The 20542-nt window shown below is 32.0% G+C and overlaps 1 protein-coding gene and 1 long non-coding RNA gene across 2 annotated transcripts in view; both read left to right on the top strand.

Moving 5' to 3' along the window:
- LOC132740199 (deoxynucleoside triphosphate triphosphohydrolase SAMHD1-like) overlaps positions 1-20310 on the top strand; it is a 33322-nt gene extending 13012 nt beyond the window's left edge. The window contains exons 8-14 of the mRNA XM_060728057.1: positions 225-377; positions 1607-1698; positions 2499-2555; positions 15432-15672; positions 16599-16685; positions 17549-17653; positions 17970-20310. Coding sequence (XP_060584040.1) covers positions 225-377; positions 1607-1698; positions 2499-2555; positions 15432-15672; positions 16599-16685; positions 17549-17653; positions 17970-18113 — 879 coding nt within the window. The 3' untranslated portion in view covers positions 18114-20310. The remainder of the gene's footprint in view (positions 1-224; positions 378-1606; positions 1699-2498; positions 2556-15431; positions 15673-16598; positions 16686-17548; positions 17654-17969) is intronic.
- LOC132740201 (uncharacterized) lies at positions 2831-14063 on the top strand. Its single transcript, XR_009627120.1, has 4 exons — positions 2831-3368; positions 6199-6292; positions 6657-6831; positions 9377-14063. It is a non-coding gene; the product is annotated as an uncharacterized LOC132740201 (long non-coding RNA).
- Positions 20311-20542: the final 232 nt, after the last annotated feature.

Genomic DNA, 20542 nt, shown 5'->3' on the forward strand with positions numbered 1-20542 from the left:
GAAGATTTTGTGAGGTACCATATTTGGAATTAATTTTTCGTTTTGTTTATATCTTCACATATCTCATTTTTTAATATAAAGTAAATGTAAGTAATTTGTAATAATATACTTACTTAGCATCTGGGATCATATAAATCTTGTTTTAGCTATATTCTCCTGCATGTCACGCCAGCAACCTAACTTATATTTAAAATACAACCTTAGATAATTTGTCAACATTGTAGATTGTTTCCAACGACCGAAATAAGATAGATGTCGACAAGTGGGACTACTTTGCACGTGACAGTCACATGTTGGGTATTGGAAACAATTTTAATCACAATCGATTAATATCATTCTCGAGGGTAATAGAACAGCAGATTTGCTATAGAGACAAAGTAGGCATTATTTGACTTTATCTTATGTTGGTTGGTGAAATATTGAAATATAACAATGACATATAATTCATATCACATTTTTTGAAACATAGAATCAGGTGACTCTCATGCTTTCATCTCGTGCGTTCCGCTTTCCCATGCCTTTCAATGTATAGAACAGTAACCACAGACACTTGGGGTTTGGAGCTCAAAACGCCTTTAAAATCCAAATAAAATGCATATTTGTCAATCCCAGCACATGTACTGATCATATATATAAAAAAACTAATATAAGCCGTTTTGAAAAAAAATCATATTTCAACATCTAAAATAATACACAAGATAAAAATGTTCGCCGGAAAAGTCCGTACCCCTACCGTCATAATCACCATGTATTTTATTCCATTTCCAATATTTTCACATAATCCTTTGGTACATCGAGATTATCGCCGTTTCTCTCCGTTTACAAAATATTTCATTTCAACTTAAAGTTGAAGTTTAAAACGGCTTATATTAAGTTTTTTGATATATATGATCAGTACATGTGCTGGGATAGACAAATATGCATTTTATTTGGATTTTAAAGGCGTTTTGAGCTCCAAACCCCAAGTGTCTGTGGTTACTGTTCTATACATTGAATGGCATGGGAAAGCGGAACGCACGAGGTGAATGCATTTTTATTATAACTTATTTCGAGTCTTTGCTGCTATTTTGATTAATGTCTTGAATGATGAAGTAATATAAGCAAACGTTTTTGATTTTAATAAATCTTTTATAACTCGCGCTTTGCGCTCTAGATATCTAAAGTAATCCCAAATTGATATATAATCCATGTCCACTTTCCAAACAATTATCCTCGATTTTTCATTTGCTATTCTTTGAATATTGATTAAACATCTGATATAAACAATTGTTCTTATATTGATATACCTGTGTTTTATCTTCTTTCTCATTGATCGAAAAATTCGTTATTACTGGTTACTAATCCTGGAGAGCATGAGCCGAGATATGACCAAAGACTTGTTTAATTTGTTGAAAAAAAATTGTTTACATTACCTACTAGTATATCATGTTGTTTGTTGTACACACGCTGTTTATGATAATAAAGATATATATCTAAAAGTTATAACAAAATATATATCACTAAGTATACTTGATCTTTTATCTTTAAATGCTATATTTAATGTAGAGTATAAAAAGAAAATACAGTACATGCATGGTAAAAATCTACATACAATGTTTATTTCTAGGAAGCTACAAACCTGTATGATATGTTTCATATCAGAAATTTACTCCACCAGAGGGCGTACCAACATAAGACCAGCAACAGCGTCGAAATCATGTATGTATCGATGTATGAAACGTTACCGCAAGCAATGGAAATATTATTTTCTTTGTATTATTGAATAATTGACCGACGTTTCAACACATAATTTAAAGCTATGCTATTAACACTGGACTGACGTCTTAAGATATTATCATAATATCAATCGAGTAACAGATTACTTCTTAACTGGAGAGTGAACAAAGTTTGTATTCCTTGTCATCGATATTAGGAGAGGCCAGCCTTACATCTCCGTGCAGTATCACCAGACACTATCCTGTTGAAAGATCAATTTTTGTAATTTTGATTTAGAAAGCCCTTAATTGTGGTTGTCACAAATTCAAAACATGATATTAAAACAAAAGACATAAGTGTAATGGCATATGATATGCATGTAAGTATAGTAATTTACATAATTATTCTAAAATGATCCATTTTATGTCACATTTTTCTGAAATGATGCAAAGAAAGCTTCAATACTACTAAAAAGGTATGTTGGATGTTATATTTAACTTAACGATGTGTTTAAAACCGTATTTTAATTGCAAACAAAATGACAGCAGAGACCATCAAGGAAGATAGCTCATCCCTCCTCCAAACTAGTAGAGCACCGATTTAGAAAGAACAAGCAAACGCTTGTAATTAAAGAATTCAAGGAAGGGGTGGGATAGCTTCACATTACAACTCCGGAAAGCTTGAAAAGTTAATATAAGACCTTAAATGATCGATGGGATGGGTGGTGGTTGAACCGCCTTGGAACAGTCTGAATCGCAATCACTACCAGGCAGTAGATTTAATATGCACCATTGATATTGCAGGTTGGCCGAAGCTTTGGTGTTAGCTGACGAGTTCATTAAATTCAAAGGCAAAGACGGGTAAAGTTTTTTTTGCTTCTTTAAAAAATAAATAAATTAATTAACGAACTTATTATTTTCTTATTTAAGACTATTTTAGTAAATAAAAAAAATTAATACTAAAAGTAGTTTGTTTGCATCTGTCTCCATTAAATGGAATTAAACTCAAGCCCATAATATGATGTTATGCGTTCAACGACTGTGCATTTATTAGCAATGGCAAAATATGGATTCTCTGAAGGACGCCTTAGTTTTACACACTTTGTATAATAAACCTTGTTGGTGTTTTTGGGGGCGCATGCGCAATGCGCCCCCAATGTAATAACGACAAATTCAGATTTACTATGATGTGAACACAATTAGTCAGCTACCTACGCTAAGCAAAATAGTTCCAAAACTTCGCAGTAACTCCAAAATCATAGTTCCCTATCTATTTTAAAATTGACTGGCCAATTTTGTACTAAATTTAGCAATCGTCTTTTAAAATTGTATGTATATTTTTGCTTTACGCGATTTTAATATTACTACGCCAGCGGTCGATCATAGCCAAAGTACTTGCATAAATATAGTACAAATTACATGTAGTCACAAGTTAATTAAGTGTCATAGAACTCAAAAATTTAGCAAGTAATGGAATACGGATTTCAGATCAGCTAACTTTAAAGCTTATAGGGCCTAATGCTTCATAAGTGTAAATTTAAGAAAAACAATGCATGCGTATGAATACGAACTATTTTCGCCCTTACGTCATTTTACCGCAATCGCCATTGTTTACAAGTTCATCCGTGAAAGATTGAGAAGTTTATATAGAAGTTCCACGTGTTAAAACGAGTTGTAAGTTTTATTTTACAAAAACCTTATCTCCCATTTACCTAAATGTTGTATAACTTTGCTTGTTTTGCATTTATCCATTTATCAGTGGCGAAATCGTCGTCAAATCGTTGGCGATTCTGGTTGCTTACAAAAAATACAAGGACTTAATACCGGATATGACTTTAAATACAACGTTATTCAAGATGACTGATGTTCATTGTTTATATTTCATAACGTTGATATTTAAGTTGCAATCAAAAGCTGTATTTTTTACAAATTTTCTTCACAATCGGCCATTATCGGGTAAAGCTTTTTTGTACTGAATTGACCTTATCAAATTTTAAGTTTAGCAGTTCCTTCCCTTGAAAGTCCTCCCTCAAACCATTTCCTACCCAGACATTTTTGACCCATTTTTTTTTTTATATATTTTTTGGAGGTGAGTTATTTACATCTAGCGTATACATATTGTTGATGCTTACCTTACAGCTTTTTTAAATAAAAAATATACAAGTTCAGTAATGATGTCTTATTACATTTTCTCAAAGAATGAACTGGATCCACGGTGCATAATCCATATTTGTACCCTCTTTGCGAAATCTGCTGAAACGGTACCTATCATTCACTGCTTAAAACAAACCAGCGGTGGATAACAATCATGTAAAATTTCATTGTAATAAGGAAAAGAGCTGAGGTATGACACTTAGAAACCACAGAACACTAGATTGTTTTATTTATGTGCTGATTCATCATGTGCCAGTCTCTCATGTACTGCAACTTCATAATAAGCTAAAAAAAATCGACATGTCTTGCCTTGTCCATCACCTCGGCTTACAGACACTTCACCCCCCAGACACTTCACCCTAGGCCCTTTTTTGCAGACACTTCACCCCTCATTTTAAGAAATTTGAGTAAGGTTATAATTATATTTACACTGGGGATTAGCATTGAAAAACCCTGACATTTGCTTAGTTCTGTGTAACATCTATACGCTACCAGTACAATTTTTTTTTGGAAAAATGCGTTTTGACTCAAATTGATACTACATAACTGACAGGTATTCATGCCACATGGTTAATTTAGAATTTTATCCAGGGAGACATGAGAATTATGCATAATATTTATACACATTTAAAGTTAAACCATGCATAATATATTGATTTCTTATTGGAGTGAAAAAAATGAGTACATGTACATAAATAATGTTCGGAAGTATAAAATGAACTAGGTACAAATATTGCTCTGTCAGATGTAGTTATACTTGGTTTTTATCACATATCACTTATCAATATGAAATCATCCATTTTATATATGCCAATTTTGGATGGGAATTTTGACAGTAATTTTGGGACTTTAAAAATAAAACATTTGAAAATTTGCTGTCTTTTTTTATTGGGAATGTAAATAGTTTTATAAGGGAAAAATGCTGTTCTATTACAAATAGAATAGATAATAGTTACAAATACTACAAATAATATATCAGGGATTGAAAAACGAAAAAACAACAACAACAACAATGCTTAAAAAATATAAATTTCCTACATGTTCTGACTCATTTTTCTTTTTTGAAGGCATTTTTTCTTTTTTGAAGACACTGTTTAACTTACTTCTTTCTGGCTAAACATTTGCCAAATATTGCATTGTGACATTTTAAAAAAAAATTGTGGAACATACTGGAATCGCCGCACGGGCTTTTAGTAAGTTTTTACAAAAAAGAATCAGACAGAATTAAGCGTTGCATTCAACAAATCAACATCAGTTTTGCCCATCAAACACAGGGGAATTATTTTGTGCTCTGTCCTACTAGTAAAACTTGAAAAATGGTTTCAAAAGAATTGAATTGAAATTTGATTAATTTATGCTAGAAATTTCACACGTCCTGCAGGACGGGCATTTTTGGGAGATTAACTTGTCCAGAGTCATTTTTACTCGTATTTATCATTTATGAGCGGACAAGTGGATTTGTCAAGCCTTGATTAACTGCAAGTGATTAACCACATTATTTCCATAAAACTTATACTACATGTAATTACATTGTTTTAGATAATAAATCATTTGACTTACTAGTGAAATAAGTTTAAGACTGCATAATATTGATATAAAAGTGAATTCAGTTAGTGGGTTCCAAACTACAGGTGGAAACTGTTCTATTTTCTATTCAAGTTTTTTTTTTGATGAAACAAAACTTAATCCTGACAACAGTTATATATGCTTAACAGTGTTGTATTTTGATTATTTTAAAATCTGTTGAAAATATTCATATTAAATTCATGAAAAGAAGTTTAAAAAAAAGAGAAAGAAATGAGATTTGGGCATAATTTTTAAGAAGGTAAAGATACTTCAATGAAAAAGTAAGATAGGTAACAAAAATCAATCAAACGAAAAACTCATTTAAATTTCAAGTTGTACCTGACATGTCTAAGTTGTTCCTGACATGTCAGAACAAAATTAATAATTTTTTTTTTTGAAATCTGGTAACCTCGAGCTATGTTCTCTACCGATTGAGCTATGATTCCGACAATTATTACTCACTTTTACAATAATTATTGTTAGTCAATCATATCTGGACATGCAACATTCAACTTACCCATATATATGCCTTTAAAAAGGACTGTTTCGACTATAAATACTTGAAATTATAAAGAAATTGCCCTATTATTCTTTACAGTCTATTGTGTATAGGCTAAATTTAGGAGACACTTGTGAAAATACGCAATGAAAAATGAATAATTACATTGAAAATACAGGAAATGAAAATGAGCATTTTACTTTATCAATATTTCTTAATGTTTCAATGAAGTATGTAATAAATTAAAAGAACTATTGTATTGATTAGGAAAAGTTTTTATTTCAGGTTTGTGAATAAAGGCTTGTTTGTTAGATTTCAATTGTGGCTCAGTTGGTTGTTTGCTGAGAAGCTGTGAAACATAATTATACAGGCCATTAAGGTAAAAACATGTTAGCTTTTTTCTGACTTTGATATATATATCCATCTTACTGTAGCATAACAAAAGAGAACAATAGAATTCATTCCATAACAATAGAATATGGGGCCATGGCCCTTTAATAAACAAAAGGAAAAACAATAGTAATGGTCCTTAATCCCTTTTCGGTCACACGGGCAAACATTTTCTTCAAGTAAGACCATACATTATATATGTTAGAAAGTTAAAAAGGAAATGTTCATTGTTATATATATATTTGGTTTGAAAATCTTTGTATATTTACAATTTTGACCAAATAGTTTCTCAAAGTATTTATTTGACATTAACTGACATAATTAGTGGCATATGTTTCTAACTTCTTTTCCAGGAGGTTTTTGTCAGATTGATGAATGTGAAATTACAAGGGGACCCATTTTGAGGATGCTTTTTATGAATGGAATCACGAGAGATGAAGTCTAAAATGTGATACTGTCAATGTGACTAACCTTGAAGTAAACAGATGACACAATGTTTTTTCAATGTCATGGGCATATAATGAAGAGGTACATGATTATTTGTATACACTTTTCCTTAATAAATACTTTCTAAATGTTTGACATGTTTAAAGGCCAACACAGGGCTCAAAGTTTATTTAAAATCTGTAAGCTTGGCACTTAGAGCCAATTGTATATTAATTATTTCAATATCTTTTCATTATGCAATCTGTTGTTAATTTAGGAACAAAAGTCGATAGCAAAAACATTTTAGCCGTGTCATGACAAAACCAACATAATGGGCATCCGCCCAGTCTGATCAGGATCCATACTGTTCGCTATCAGTTTCTCTACTTGTAATAAGGTTTGTAAGCGAACAGCATGGATCCTGATCAGACCAACCTGGTCTGGATCCATGCTGGTCGCAAACCCATTATGTTGGTTTTGTCATGACATGGCTCATTTGTGACATGTAATTCACTTAAATTGTATTTTGAAATTCAAGTTTTCATTCCTTTCACCTCAAGGCATTTGACATTGAAATAGTGACTTCATGTAGTAAGCAGTCAGTAAAACCTAATCATCTCATCTTGACTTAGCTGTATATAGATTATCAGAATCACTCACATTTACAAATTTATATGACTTTAAAAAGTTGTGTTACTAAGCAAATAAATAGATTTAATTGGGGTGACCATAGTCAAAGTAATGCACCTAAACCACTTACCTTTAAAGATATACTATCAGGGCACTAGACAACTTTTGGGGATAGGTACCCATACCCTCAGAAAGGGGAATTTTGCGTCATTTTAAGACAAAAAGGGGAATTTTAAGCCATATATGAGTTTTTTAAATTTAGGTTTTACACTTACTCTTGGCACAATTTCCTACCATTACTTACAATAGCTATAAAGTATATTTATTACTATAGACCTTACATATAAAACATATAAGTTAACATAAAGTTTTTCTTGAAATAGGCTATGTCATTGTTTTCTTTATTGCTTTCTTATTGCACTTGACTGACTCAGACATCAATCAGAGCTTCAGATATATGTTTTTGGCCAAGGGTTTTATACCCCTCAAATTCTAAAGTGAGGGGTAAAATGCAAATTCTGAAAAACGTAAGGGTTATATTAAAATCTATAACAAGCATAATGCATTTTTGTTTTTGATAAAAAATTAAAATTGACAGTTGTTTTTGTTGTTGCTGTTTTTAAAAAAAAACTTACAAAAATATTGATTCAGTGCAACAAGCTCTGGAAAGGCAGACTTTCCTAGGCAAGGGTATGTTGTACCCAAGTTATGGAAACACAGCAAAATTATTTCCTATCATATTCATTTATGTTTTCTTTATTTTTAAAGTTAAAAATGTATCACACTATTTTGCAATCTGCACTGGTCAGTTCTTAATCTATTTTCTACATATTTCTGCCTGTTCTTTAGATTGAAACAATTATAACAATGTGAATTGATATAAGAATTAAATAATAATAAGAAAGTTTTATGCTTTTTCTAAGAAAGGTTTTGGTTCCAGAGGAAATTGTCTGTAACTGTAAAACTGGGTACGAAAATATTTGGTACGAAAATATTTGAGTTAGTACAAAACTGCAAGAGAAATACGTTTTTTCCAACAACAACTGACAGAAATTAAATTAAATTTAGTTTTGTTTATTTACTAGCAGAATATGACAATGTATGTCTATTCTCTAAACAAATTAAATATAAGGTAAACTCCTACGATGATTATCTGCCACATTAATTTTGTCAATAATTTTTACGAGAGTTACCTCCCTTGTACATTTCTCACTTCCTGCTACTTTCGGTTTTATCATACAGCGTTGTTGACAACTGTATTTTAGTTTTCAATCCATTGAAAGTTAAACAGAAATATATTTTATTTTTATGAAATCAAAACATCACTTTTTTTTGTTAAATATCAAACACTAACACTACAATTTTTTTAAGGGGAATTTTCTACTGAAATAGGGGAAAAAAGCATATGATTTTGAGAGGGGAATGGGGCCGATATTCGGCCCCAAAAATGGCCAAACGAGTGCCCTGACTATGCTCATCAGTAAAATATTTTAATCATGAAAATGTATTGAATTCTATGCAATTCTTTTTGAATATGTCTAATTTGAATGAATTAACTATGCATTGGAAGCCATGTTCCTTCTTACGAGACAAAAAAAAATTTGGTCCTTCTTAAAAAAACTGTCAGTTTCCTAACAACACTATATATTTATATTGTGACCAACTATAGCATGTGGTGTTTTAACATTACATAGCTACTTTATGTAAACACAAAACATGCTTATTTTATGTTTACAAAGAGACTGTGTAGCAATTATCAATGTTCTATTATATTTAATATGGATTCTTTAATGTGAGAAAGCAATCCAGCTAGCTTTAAAAAAAGGCGGTGGTTCTACTCAGATGCTCGTTTGTGAAATCTGATCAGAGGGGTTGAGCTCTGGCATTGGTCGCGCATTTTTTGGTTTTATACCTTTATAAATCAGAGTAATTCTAACAGAAAGATGCTGAAAAAAAGTTAACATACAAGTATGGAATATCTCGGTCAGCAATAAACTTTTTCAAAACTCTATTTCAGAAAACAGAGATGCTTGTTTGACAGATACAGTAATAGTAGGAGTTATGAGGGAAGATAGATTGCAGTGATAACTATATTGAGGCACCACTTCATCACCAAGAACATGAAATGAATTATCAATGTTTTCAATGTGTTTGAACACCCATTTTAAATAATACAGCTCAGAGTGAATTTTTCAAAATAATTAATTCTGTTTTCAAAGTTTTTTATTTAGATGTTAGTTGATCTTGTCAAGTACTTTATTTTTTTAGGGATGGCAACAATTACTAAAATCAATACTCGAGTACTCGGTCATTTAGAGTATTCGGTTACTGGGATGATTTCCAATGATCTTTAAATTTTTATCACACAATATCAACACCGTCTGCATGCTACCTTCATTTTCTATTTTAATTCATAGAATTTGTAGCTATAAATAGGATTGCAAGAAATACATATAATAAATATAAGCATAAGAAATGTCAATGACAGCATTTATTATATACCTATAAATTTTCTTCCTAAAACACAGGATTATCTTGAAGCGCAAATAGTTTTCAACGGTTAGAAAATTCTGTATTATGTTAGAGACAAATACAGTACCATATATGAAAGGCCTGGACTATTTTTATGCTCCCCAAAAAATTTCGGGTGAGCATATAGTCGCCGCCTTGTCCGTCCGTCCGTCCATCCCCTTTTCTTGTCCGGGACTTAACTTTGAAACAACAACAGGTATTAACATGAAACTTTGTAGGTAGATAGATCTAATTGAGTAGGTGTGCAGTGCACAAGAACCGTAACTCTGCCTTGTCTAATTTTTGAATTATTCCCCTTTGTTTATTTTTACACTTTGAACTTTGTCCGGGACATAACTCTAAAACTATAAGAGGTATCAACATGAAACTTTGTAGGTAGATAGATCTAATTGAGTAGGTGTGCAGTGCACAAGAACCGTAACTCTGCCTTGCTTAATTTTTGAATTATTCCCCTTTGTTTATTTTACACTTTGAACTTTGTCCGGGACATAACTCTAAAAGTATAAGAGGTATCAACATGAAACTTTGTAGGTAGATAGATCTCATTGACTTGGTATGCAGTGTACAAGAACCGTAACTCTGCCTTGCCTAATTTTTGAATAATCCCCCTTTGTTTATTTTACACTTTGAAATTTGTCCGGGACATAACCTTTAAACTATAAGAGGTATCAACATGAAACTTTGTAGGTAGATAGATCTCATTGACTTGGTATGCAGTGCACAAGAACCGTAACTCTGCCTTGCCTAATTTTTGAATTATCCCCCTTTCTTTATTTTACACTTTGAACTTTGTCTCTAAAACTATAACAGGTATCAACATGAAACTTTGTAGGTAGATAGATTTCATTGAGTTGGTAAGCAGTGCACAAGAACCTTAACTCTCCCTTGCCTAATTTTTGAATTATCCCCCTTTGTTTATTTTTACACTTTGAACTTTGTCCGAGACATAACTCTCAATGTAAAAGAGATATCAACATGAAACTTTGTAGGTAGATAGATATCGTTGAGTAAGTTTGCAGTGCACAAGAACTGTAACACTGTCTTGCCTACTTTTGGAGTTATTGCCCTTTGATCATTTTGACACTTTGAACTTTGTCCGGGACATTACTCTAAGCAGTGCTTAAGAATTATTACTCTGCCTTGCCTTATTTTGAAGTAATTGCCCTTTGTTTATTTTTACTTTTTGACTTTTGTACGAGACATAACTTTAAAACTATTAGAGATATCAACATGAAACTTTGTAGGTAGCTAGATATAATTGGATAGAACTGCAATGCTTAAAGAACCTAAAGAAAGCCTGGTCTAATTTTGGAGTTATTACCCTAATTTCATTTTTACACTTTGAATTTTACCTTGGACATAACTCTGATATCATCAGGCAACTTTATAGATGGATAGATCTAATTGAATAGAAGTGCAGTGCAAAAAAAAACATAACTCCGCTTTGCCTAATTTTGGGGTTTTTGCCCTTTGTTCATTTTTTTTATACTTTCCAGTGTCCAGAACCTTCTCGGGGAGCATCACCCGGTTCAACCGGTTCTTGTTAATGTTGGTTCTGATCTTAGCTGTGTATAACATAGTATATGGAAACGGCAACCAAAATAATAAAAGGTGTGGCTGGTTTTGCACAAATTACGTATTCATCTGTCAGTCATAATTTATTTCTTGACAGCTACATTTCTTTTTCTGAAATTTCTTATATAAGTGTAGTATAATGAAAATCATTTATACTTCAAACGAAAAGGTATATTATTAAAGGAAAATTATGTTGTAGTAGCTTTCTGAGGCTATGCATTTTTCTACTTGCAATGTTGGAAAATTGTTATCTAGCTCGCCCTTTAGTCTCGCAAGATATCAATTTCCCACCGCTGCTCATAGCAAAATAAAAAGCCTCAGAGAGCTACTACAACATAATATTCTGTATATATATTTTTTTATAATTAACAAGTTTGGGCTATCCTTGAACTTTTTTTTTATTTAATCAAGTTTGATTTTTTTAAAATATATTTATATGAATGCATGCAGCTTTGAAATAGATTTTACTTATGTATATTTGGCAGCAATTTCACATGTAGCTCTTCGAAAAAAAATCACTTGAGCAAAAAAAATTTTATAGGCATAAAGTGATACCCGTTCTGTCATCATCAGTTTTTGGTTTTTAGCTCACCTGAGCTTGCTCAGGGTGAGCTTTAAGGATCGGTGAATGTCCGTCGTCCGTCCACAATTGCTTGTGAACACTCTAGCGGTCGCATTTTTGCCTCAATCATCATCAAACTTGGTCAGGATGCTTATCTAGTTGAAAGCATGGATGAGTTCGAACATGAGTCATCTCGGATGAAAGACTAGGTCACAAGAGCTAAAAAAAGAAAAACCTTGTGAACACTGTAGAGGTCACATTTTTGACCCAATCATCATTAAACTTGGTCAGGATGTTTGCCTAGGTGATAGCTCGGATGAGTTCGAACATGGGTCATCTCTGATGAAAAAGTAGGTCACAGGAGCTATAAATAGAAACACCTTGTGAACACTCTAGTGGTCACATTTTTAAACCAATCATCATCAAACTTGGTCAGAATGCTTGTCTAGTCAATTGCTTGGATGAGTTTGAACATGGGTCATCTCTGATGAAAAACTAGGTCACAGGAGCTAAAAATAGAAAAACCTTGTGAACACTCTAGTGGTCACATTTTTGACCCAATCATCATCACACTTTGTCAGGATGCTTATCTGGTTGATAGCTCGGATGAGTTCGAACATGGGTCATTTAGGATGTAAAACTAGGTCACCGGAGCTATAAATAGAAAAACCTTGTTAACACTCTAGCAGTCACATTTTTGCATCAATCATCATCAAACTTGGTCAGGATGCTTATCTAGTTGATATCTTGGATGAGTTTGAACATGGGTCATCTCAGATGAAAATGTAGGTCACCGGAGCTAAAAATAGAAAAACATTGTTAACAATCTAGCGGTCACATTTTTGCATCAATCATCATCAAACTTGGTCAAGATGCTTGTCTATGTGATAGCTCGGATGAGTACAAACATGGGTCATCTCGGATGAAAAAGTAGGTCACCGGAGCTAAAAATAGAAAAACCTTGTTAACACTCTAGCAGTCACATTTTTGCATCAGTCATCATCAAACTTTTGTCAAGATGTTTGTCTAGTTGATAGCTCGGATGAGTTTGAACATGGGTCATCTTGGATGAAAAAGTAGGTCACCTGGGGTAGAAATAGAAAAACCTTGTTAACACTCTTGTGGTCACATTTTTGCCATCAATCATCATCAAACTTGATTAAGATGCTTGTCTAGGTGATAGCTCGGATGAGTTCGGAAATGGGTCATCTCGGATGAAAAACTAGGTCACAGGAGCTAAAAATAGAAAAACCTTGTTAACACTCTAGTGGTCACAATTTTGACTCAATTGTTAGCAAACTTGGTCAGGAAACTTGCCTAGGTCATTGCTGGGAATAAATCGAACATGGGACATCTCGGATGAAAAACTAGGTCACAGGAGATAAAAATAGAAAAATCTTGTTAACACTCTAGTGGCTACTGTTGTGATCCAAATATTCTGTTAATTGGTCTAAAAGTTTGTTTTGATGATTTCTAAGTCAAGATCCAACATGGGTCATCTTGGATGAAAAACTAGGTCACACCGCCCAAATATGGAAAAGCCTTGTTAACATTCTACTGGTCACATTTTCGACTCAATTATCATCAAACTTGGTCAGGATGCTTGTCTAGGTAATTGCTTGGATGAGTTCGAAATCGCATGTGAAACTAGGTCACCGGAGCTAAAAATAGAAAAATCTTGTTAACACTCTTGTTGCTACTGTTTTGATCCAAGTATCCTGGAAATTGGTCTGACAGTTTGTTTTGATGATTTCTAGGTCAAGTTTGAATATGTGTCACCTGAGTAAAAAACAAGGTCGCACTGCTCAAATATGGATAATCCTTGTTAACACTGTAGTGGTCACATTTTTGACTCACCTGTCGTGAGACTTGGTCAGAATGTTTGTCTAGGTAATTGTTTGGATGAGTTTGATAAGTCAGGTGAGCGATCTAGGGCTATCATGGCCCTCTTGTTTTGTATGGTTTTATTTAAGAAATATTTTGTTCCAGTTATTTACAGATGTTTGTATGATTATTGGATTAAAGTTAAAGTACACTGATTTTCTTGTTATACACTACAATCCATTGTAACATCTTGAAATGTTTTCCATGATATATACATATATATTTATATATGGAATAACTATATGGTCTCAACCATGACTTGGTAGTTTTTAGCTCGACTATTTGAAAAATATGAGAGCTATTGTAGTAACCCAGCGTCCGCGTCTGCGTTGGTTTAAGTTTATTTTAAAGTCAAATATCTCAATTATTGCTTGAGATATTCAATTGAAACTTACAATAGTTATTTATAGTAACAATGTACATCAGATTGACAAATTGGATAACTCTGCTTACAATATTAAAACTTCACGTGCATTTAGGGTCATAATTGTACATGTAGGTTAGGTTACTGACCAAGATCCATAATTTTATCGAGAATTTAGGCTTATTTTTCTCCCCTTTTTCAACTTAGAATTTAATGGTAAAGTTTTGCTTGTAAGCATGTTATCTCCATAACTACTGAAGGGTTTGTGCCTTTTTTGGGACAATTTTATGCATTCATGATAATAAAGCAGTGATTTACTTGATAAAACATCTTAATCCAAGCCTTTGTACCTTTTCGGTCAGTTTTATGTATTCATTGGTAAGCATTTTTATACTCAATAAACACCCTTGTGACAACCTTTTCGAATAGTCGAGCCTTACTGTCCTCAGACAGTTCTTGTGTTTGTATAATAATAACTGAACAAAAGTTTGAAGGAGTTATATTTCACAAGGTATGCAAACAATAGCTGTTGGTAGGACAGCACACTCAACTATATGCTTAGTGCTTGACAATAGAAGAACCTTGGTTATTTAAAATATTTTAAGTTCACAAAAGGACCAAAAATTTCTTTAAACCCAATATTCTACAGATATAAGCATTGGAGAGAGTCCTAGCTAGTATGCTCGCAAAGAAATGTATAACATTTCAATTTATTTCAAAGCCAGATGTCTATGGAATACGAAAATATCTTGAAGCCATAGGCAATCTTTAACAAATGGGTGCCTGATCGGGATCAAGTGTGCAAAGTTTCAATGCCATATGTCAATGGACTTCGGGAAAAATTGAGGTGATAGACGCCAATGTTCAGATGACTAGGATAATTCTACTTATTCTTATCGAATAATCGAGTAAAAATGTGACATCTGCTTTGAAAGTAGGAATGGCATCTGCTTGTAACAATAGACCACTATACAATCAACATAATGCGCCCCCAGCAGTGCTTTCAGCGCTTTGATTTTTCTACGTTGCAGTTCAGGTATACTTTACGTTTTATATCTTTTTAAGTCCTTATCAAGATTTCGATTATCATGATTATTTTACCAGTAGTTTTGTTTTGTATGGTATTATTACGTGTATATTTAAATCAACTTTTAGAAAACATGTCCGCATGTCCGATACAGTCAGGGATATGACGGCCTTCACTCTTCTTAACGATGGAGTCATTCATAAAATCATAGAATTCGATGTAGAGAAACTTGAAAAATCGAAAGGAATTCATAGAAGGGATGTAAAGAAACTAAAAAAATCGAAAGAAATTCTTAATAGGATTCTTCGACGAGATTTGTACAGATGTGTCGGCGAAAAAAGGTTTGCTGGAGGGAAGTTTGGAAAAAGGGTAAGCATGTTGAAACAAACGCGTAATGTGTACACACATAAGTTACAAATAACTCGAATATAAATATTTCTCGAACCGTTGGTTTTTAAAGACTTGTTGCATGCATTGCATGCTAACTGACAAAGATCGTATTAAAGTATTCACTCATAAAAAGTGATTTTATGACAAATTTCACACACTTTTCGACCGGCCCTCGTTTATTAAAACCACACAAATTTGCCGGCGTGAGAAATATGGTGTTAAATAAATTCTCATTGATGTTTTCAGATCTGAAGAAATTTCTTGAAGCCACATGTTCCTTAAGTGGACTGCTAAAAGCTATGCGTTAAACTTTTTTTCTCAACTATTGTATTAAGATCCGTTGAATCTATTGGATGAATAATTGTTTCGTTTATATATTACTTTCACAGATTTTTGGTGCATTTAATCCGGGAATTTTTTGTTTTTGCTTTTAGCCCGGTTTTTTTCTTTTTGATAATTCAACTCTTTGCTGTTTTTTTATATATTTCAAAGTAATGCCTGTACTGCTGCTTTTGTTTAATTTGATTTATTTAAATGACCTCCTTCTCATCATTATTACAATTTCGTATATACATATATTTAGATATAATTTAATTTGCCACATTGCTGTGTTTTTTTTTTAAAAAAACTTTCTGAACATCAATGAATATCAATGCGAACTTTACTACCTTAAACTATGAAACAACGGTTAATGCTAAATTACACATGAAAAAAAAGTATTTCATATATACCCGATAAAAACATGGCCGATGGCGAACCCCGTATGCGCCCCTTTCAGAGGTCTTTTGTCGTCCATTTGGTCTTTATTTGATAATCCATTATGATTGGGTCAGAGCAGGCGGTGTACGGGTAGAAGTGGTCAAATCTATTTATATATTATTGTATTTAAGTCTAGTTCTTTGTAGGAAGATGTTATAAAGGATATTAAGGCCAAATTGAAAGGAACGCCGATTGTTTCTAGACTAGATGAAGAGGACTTCATAGTCGTTGACGTAAGTATACTTTTCACGATTAAAATGTTTTCTAGGTCAAAACTTTATATATAATCAAATTGTAACGAAAGGCGCAGATTATTTTGAATAACATAATTTCTGATACAAACAGTTCAAACTTAATATTGTTATAGTAAAGCGAATCTTTTGTAGCAACAAGCCCGATAATTATTTCTAGTTTTATTGTAAACCTTTATGTCGCGATACTTTAAATACTGATATTAGGGACTTATTTTATCATTTGAACGCTAAAGCGACAATTCAATTCATATTATCTACCGCAACCAATATCTATTCTCAAAGTGACATTATGCCCATCCATCGGTTCATAGTGAGTGAACAGGTACAACTCATTTACATTTTACCATCACTCTTTTCAATTTTATAATTTACTTAGCATGAACGAAAATAACTCGCGTGGCCAAATGCAATTTCTTTAAATATCCGGTAACATTAATTTAACGAGTTGGACAATCTATACATATTTTAGGCAGATTTAAATTTTATCTGAATCTTTCAAATATCAACTGTTGGTAAATCACCACTTAAACAACTAGTCTTATAAAATATAAAGTCAATTCAGTTCAAGTCCACAATGAAAAGATAGCATAAAGTCACTTTAAATATCGAAACGTGTCCAAAAAACGAACTCGAAATGTATGCAATAGATGGAAATCATGTATGTTTGGTATTTTTCTTTTTTGGTGGTTGTTTTACACGAAAGACATTTTTCACTCATGAACGAATGCTTTGTTATTTCCACTAGTGACTGCGTCCATTGCAAAATATTGTTCCCAGTGGTCACTCTGTAAAAAAAATATCAAAATATCGAACTTACATGCAAAACAAATTTACTCATTTAGGTTGTGAACTTAGACTATGGTAACAAAGATCAGAATCCGATAGTCAACGTTAAGTTTTACTCAAAGACCAATCCGGACGTTGCAGAAGCAATAGCCAAAGAAGATGTAACTATTCTTTCTTCTTTACTTATAAATCTATATACCAAATATATACTGTTCTCTGATTCACTATCACGAAATGATAACCTATTAGGTGGTATTCATTTATGTTCTTGTAATATGTTTTTGCTTAAGGATTTTTGTTTAATATCTTCACTAAGAGTTGTTTCAAATATCTGTGAAAGCAGGATATGTCTTTTCTCTAAATGTGTACAAGTTTACTCATATCGGACGTTTTAAATAAAACAATACAATAAATAACGTAAACAACTATCTAAAAACAAACACGCTTGTGATCATTGTCGTAATATTGTTATTCTAGGTTTCTCTTCTACTACCGCAAACGTTCAGTGAACTGTCTGTCCGTGTTTACTGCAAAAATCAAGACGATAAAGATGCTTGTAAAGGAATGTTTGAAGAATGGGCTAGAAAATGCAATGAAAAAATGCGCAAACAGAAAACTTAGCCAATGAAAAAATTACTTAAAGAGAAAACTTGTGTTTTACCATCATCAAACAAATGATTCTTTGCAAAAAAACTAACTAACACCAGAGGCACATCAAACATATGAGGAATAATTTATTTATTTGTAAGTGCAATAATATCAGGGTTGTTTGAATTTGAATTGGAGTTGTTTAGAAAACCTGTCTTTGCCATTTTAATTATTGTTGAGAAGTTTAATTGACGTCGCAATCCTGTTTACATTTAACGCGTTCATAGTGTACATTGTAAAAGCTTTTAGAGTAAAACATTCTAAACAAAGCGACTTTGTATATGGAATTTTAAGAAAATATAATTTAGCAATTCATAGATGTATAATATTTAGAATAACTAGAATTTTGTTTAAATGTTAAATATAAGCAGATATATTACCATATAAATTTAGAAACAATGGAAGTGAAATTATTTAGAACCATTAAGTAAATGTTTATGTCTTTCATGATAATTAGAAAAAAATGTACTAATATTTACTAATGACTAGTATAAAATAGGGAATTTTAGAACCATTGGTACTCCTTTTTACAATACTTAACTGTGATAAAACAATACTAATGTTAAGTGCAAAATCTATTTACTTTTAACAAAAATTTACAATCATTATTTTTTTAAATTATTTTATTATTAATTAATTATTGATTTATTATTTTTTTTGGAATGCGTGATATGTAATATACTGTGATATGATTTCATTTTCTTATTGATGACATGTGCACAAATATATTTATTTTCATTTTTATCGTTGTTAAATGAATTTGTTACAAGTTTTGCAAAATCTGGGACTTAAAATATACATGTATATTTTATGTCCCAGGCAAAATGTTACACCAACAGATACAAAAATAAGCTTGTTCTCTACTTCACATGAAAATGACTGGTGCACATTTATTTTGTGCATCCACAAATTGGAAAGGGCATGTTTTTCTTGTATACATATGAGATTGCGGTTACTTTTGTTGCTACCTGCTCTACAAAACGTCGTCATCTTATACCGTTTATATCAGTCGCGTGCTAAAAATGACATCATACTGTATCTTTGATAAATCAAGTAGATAAATAGATTACGATAAGATAAAAAAAAATGCTCAATAAAATCTTAAAGCTATCATTATTTCTTTTCAACCAAAAAAAAAATAAATAAATGCAAGCTATAAAAACCCTTGTCACGGACGGTAATAACTGACTTTAGAGTGACTATTCACAGGCACCACTGCAGAGTCTTGTTCAATATTAAACAGTTACCCTCGAGCAAGTGTTTCCCTCTGATAAGATATCCCGGTCTGAAACTGCATCCGGTGTAAAGTACTCATATACCTTATTTCCAAGTTGTAAAAAAAGCTGACTTCATTTAACCAGACGACATCATTTTTACGTCACACGCACACAGAGAGCCACGTGACTCCTAGGTGATTCACACCTGAAATAAACACGATGTGTCAATCAATTGATACGAAAAATCATGTGTTTGGAGCGGTAATAAAAATTAACCAATCAGATAGAGTACTAAAACGAAATTCACTTAACCACGCGATCTGTTTTAGCATAAGCTATCTGTCAATCAAATGCCCGTTTGAGCAGAAAATATAAATGATTTCCCCAGATTAACGCAATTAGATTACTATATTTTCTATCAAACGGTACTTAACATTTATTTTATTTTTTTAATAATTTAGACAAAAACTAAAAACAAGTTTTTAACATATGATATATCAGCTTACAAACATAAATCTATATTTTTCTCTATGTTATACAATTATTTTCGTTTTCTGAAAGCATCACAGTGACCTATTTCTTTTATATGTTTACATATTTGATTTGCTCATGTTGCTTTGTAAATTATACTAACTGAGAGTTATTGTAAACAAAATTGAAGAAAATGATAATATTTTCGTGAAAATGAAGTCTATTTGATTCTTTTAATTTTATTTAATTTTTTACGAAATCAACAAAAATTGAAAGGTGGATGTCAAACAACTTGGTATCGGACTGTATTCTAAGCGGAGCCTCTTAAGGAACCAACAGTTTGAAATTGCTGTCAGTAGGTTAAAGATTTATTAATAACACTGCATTGTGCTTTCATGTGTTTCATGTTATATATTGTATTACACTTTATACTCTCTTTTGCTTTTATCAAGCATCAAGCGTTATTACTTTACAAGACCTAAGAGTTAATAAGTATAATTGTTACAATCAGAAAATAAAGCTATACTTGTAAATTTAGTAAAATATATAGATGTAGCCAATAAAAAGAGACAAGAACTGTTACTTCCAGTTGTTACTCCATAACGCATTTTTTTAATATAAATTGTTACAACTTATTTTATATATCATTATTAAAAAAATAATAAACATGTAAAACTATACTTTTGAAGCCGTTGCATTTACACATCTGTTTTT

The sequence above is a fragment of the Ruditapes philippinarum genome, unplaced genomic scaffold (genome assembly GCF_026571515.1).
Source record: "Ruditapes philippinarum isolate M1 unplaced genomic scaffold, ASM2657151v2 ctg5422_1_1_1_1, whole genome shotgun sequence".
In the NCBI taxonomy this organism is placed as follows: Eukaryota; Metazoa; Mollusca; class Bivalvia; order Venerida; family Veneridae; genus Ruditapes; species Ruditapes philippinarum.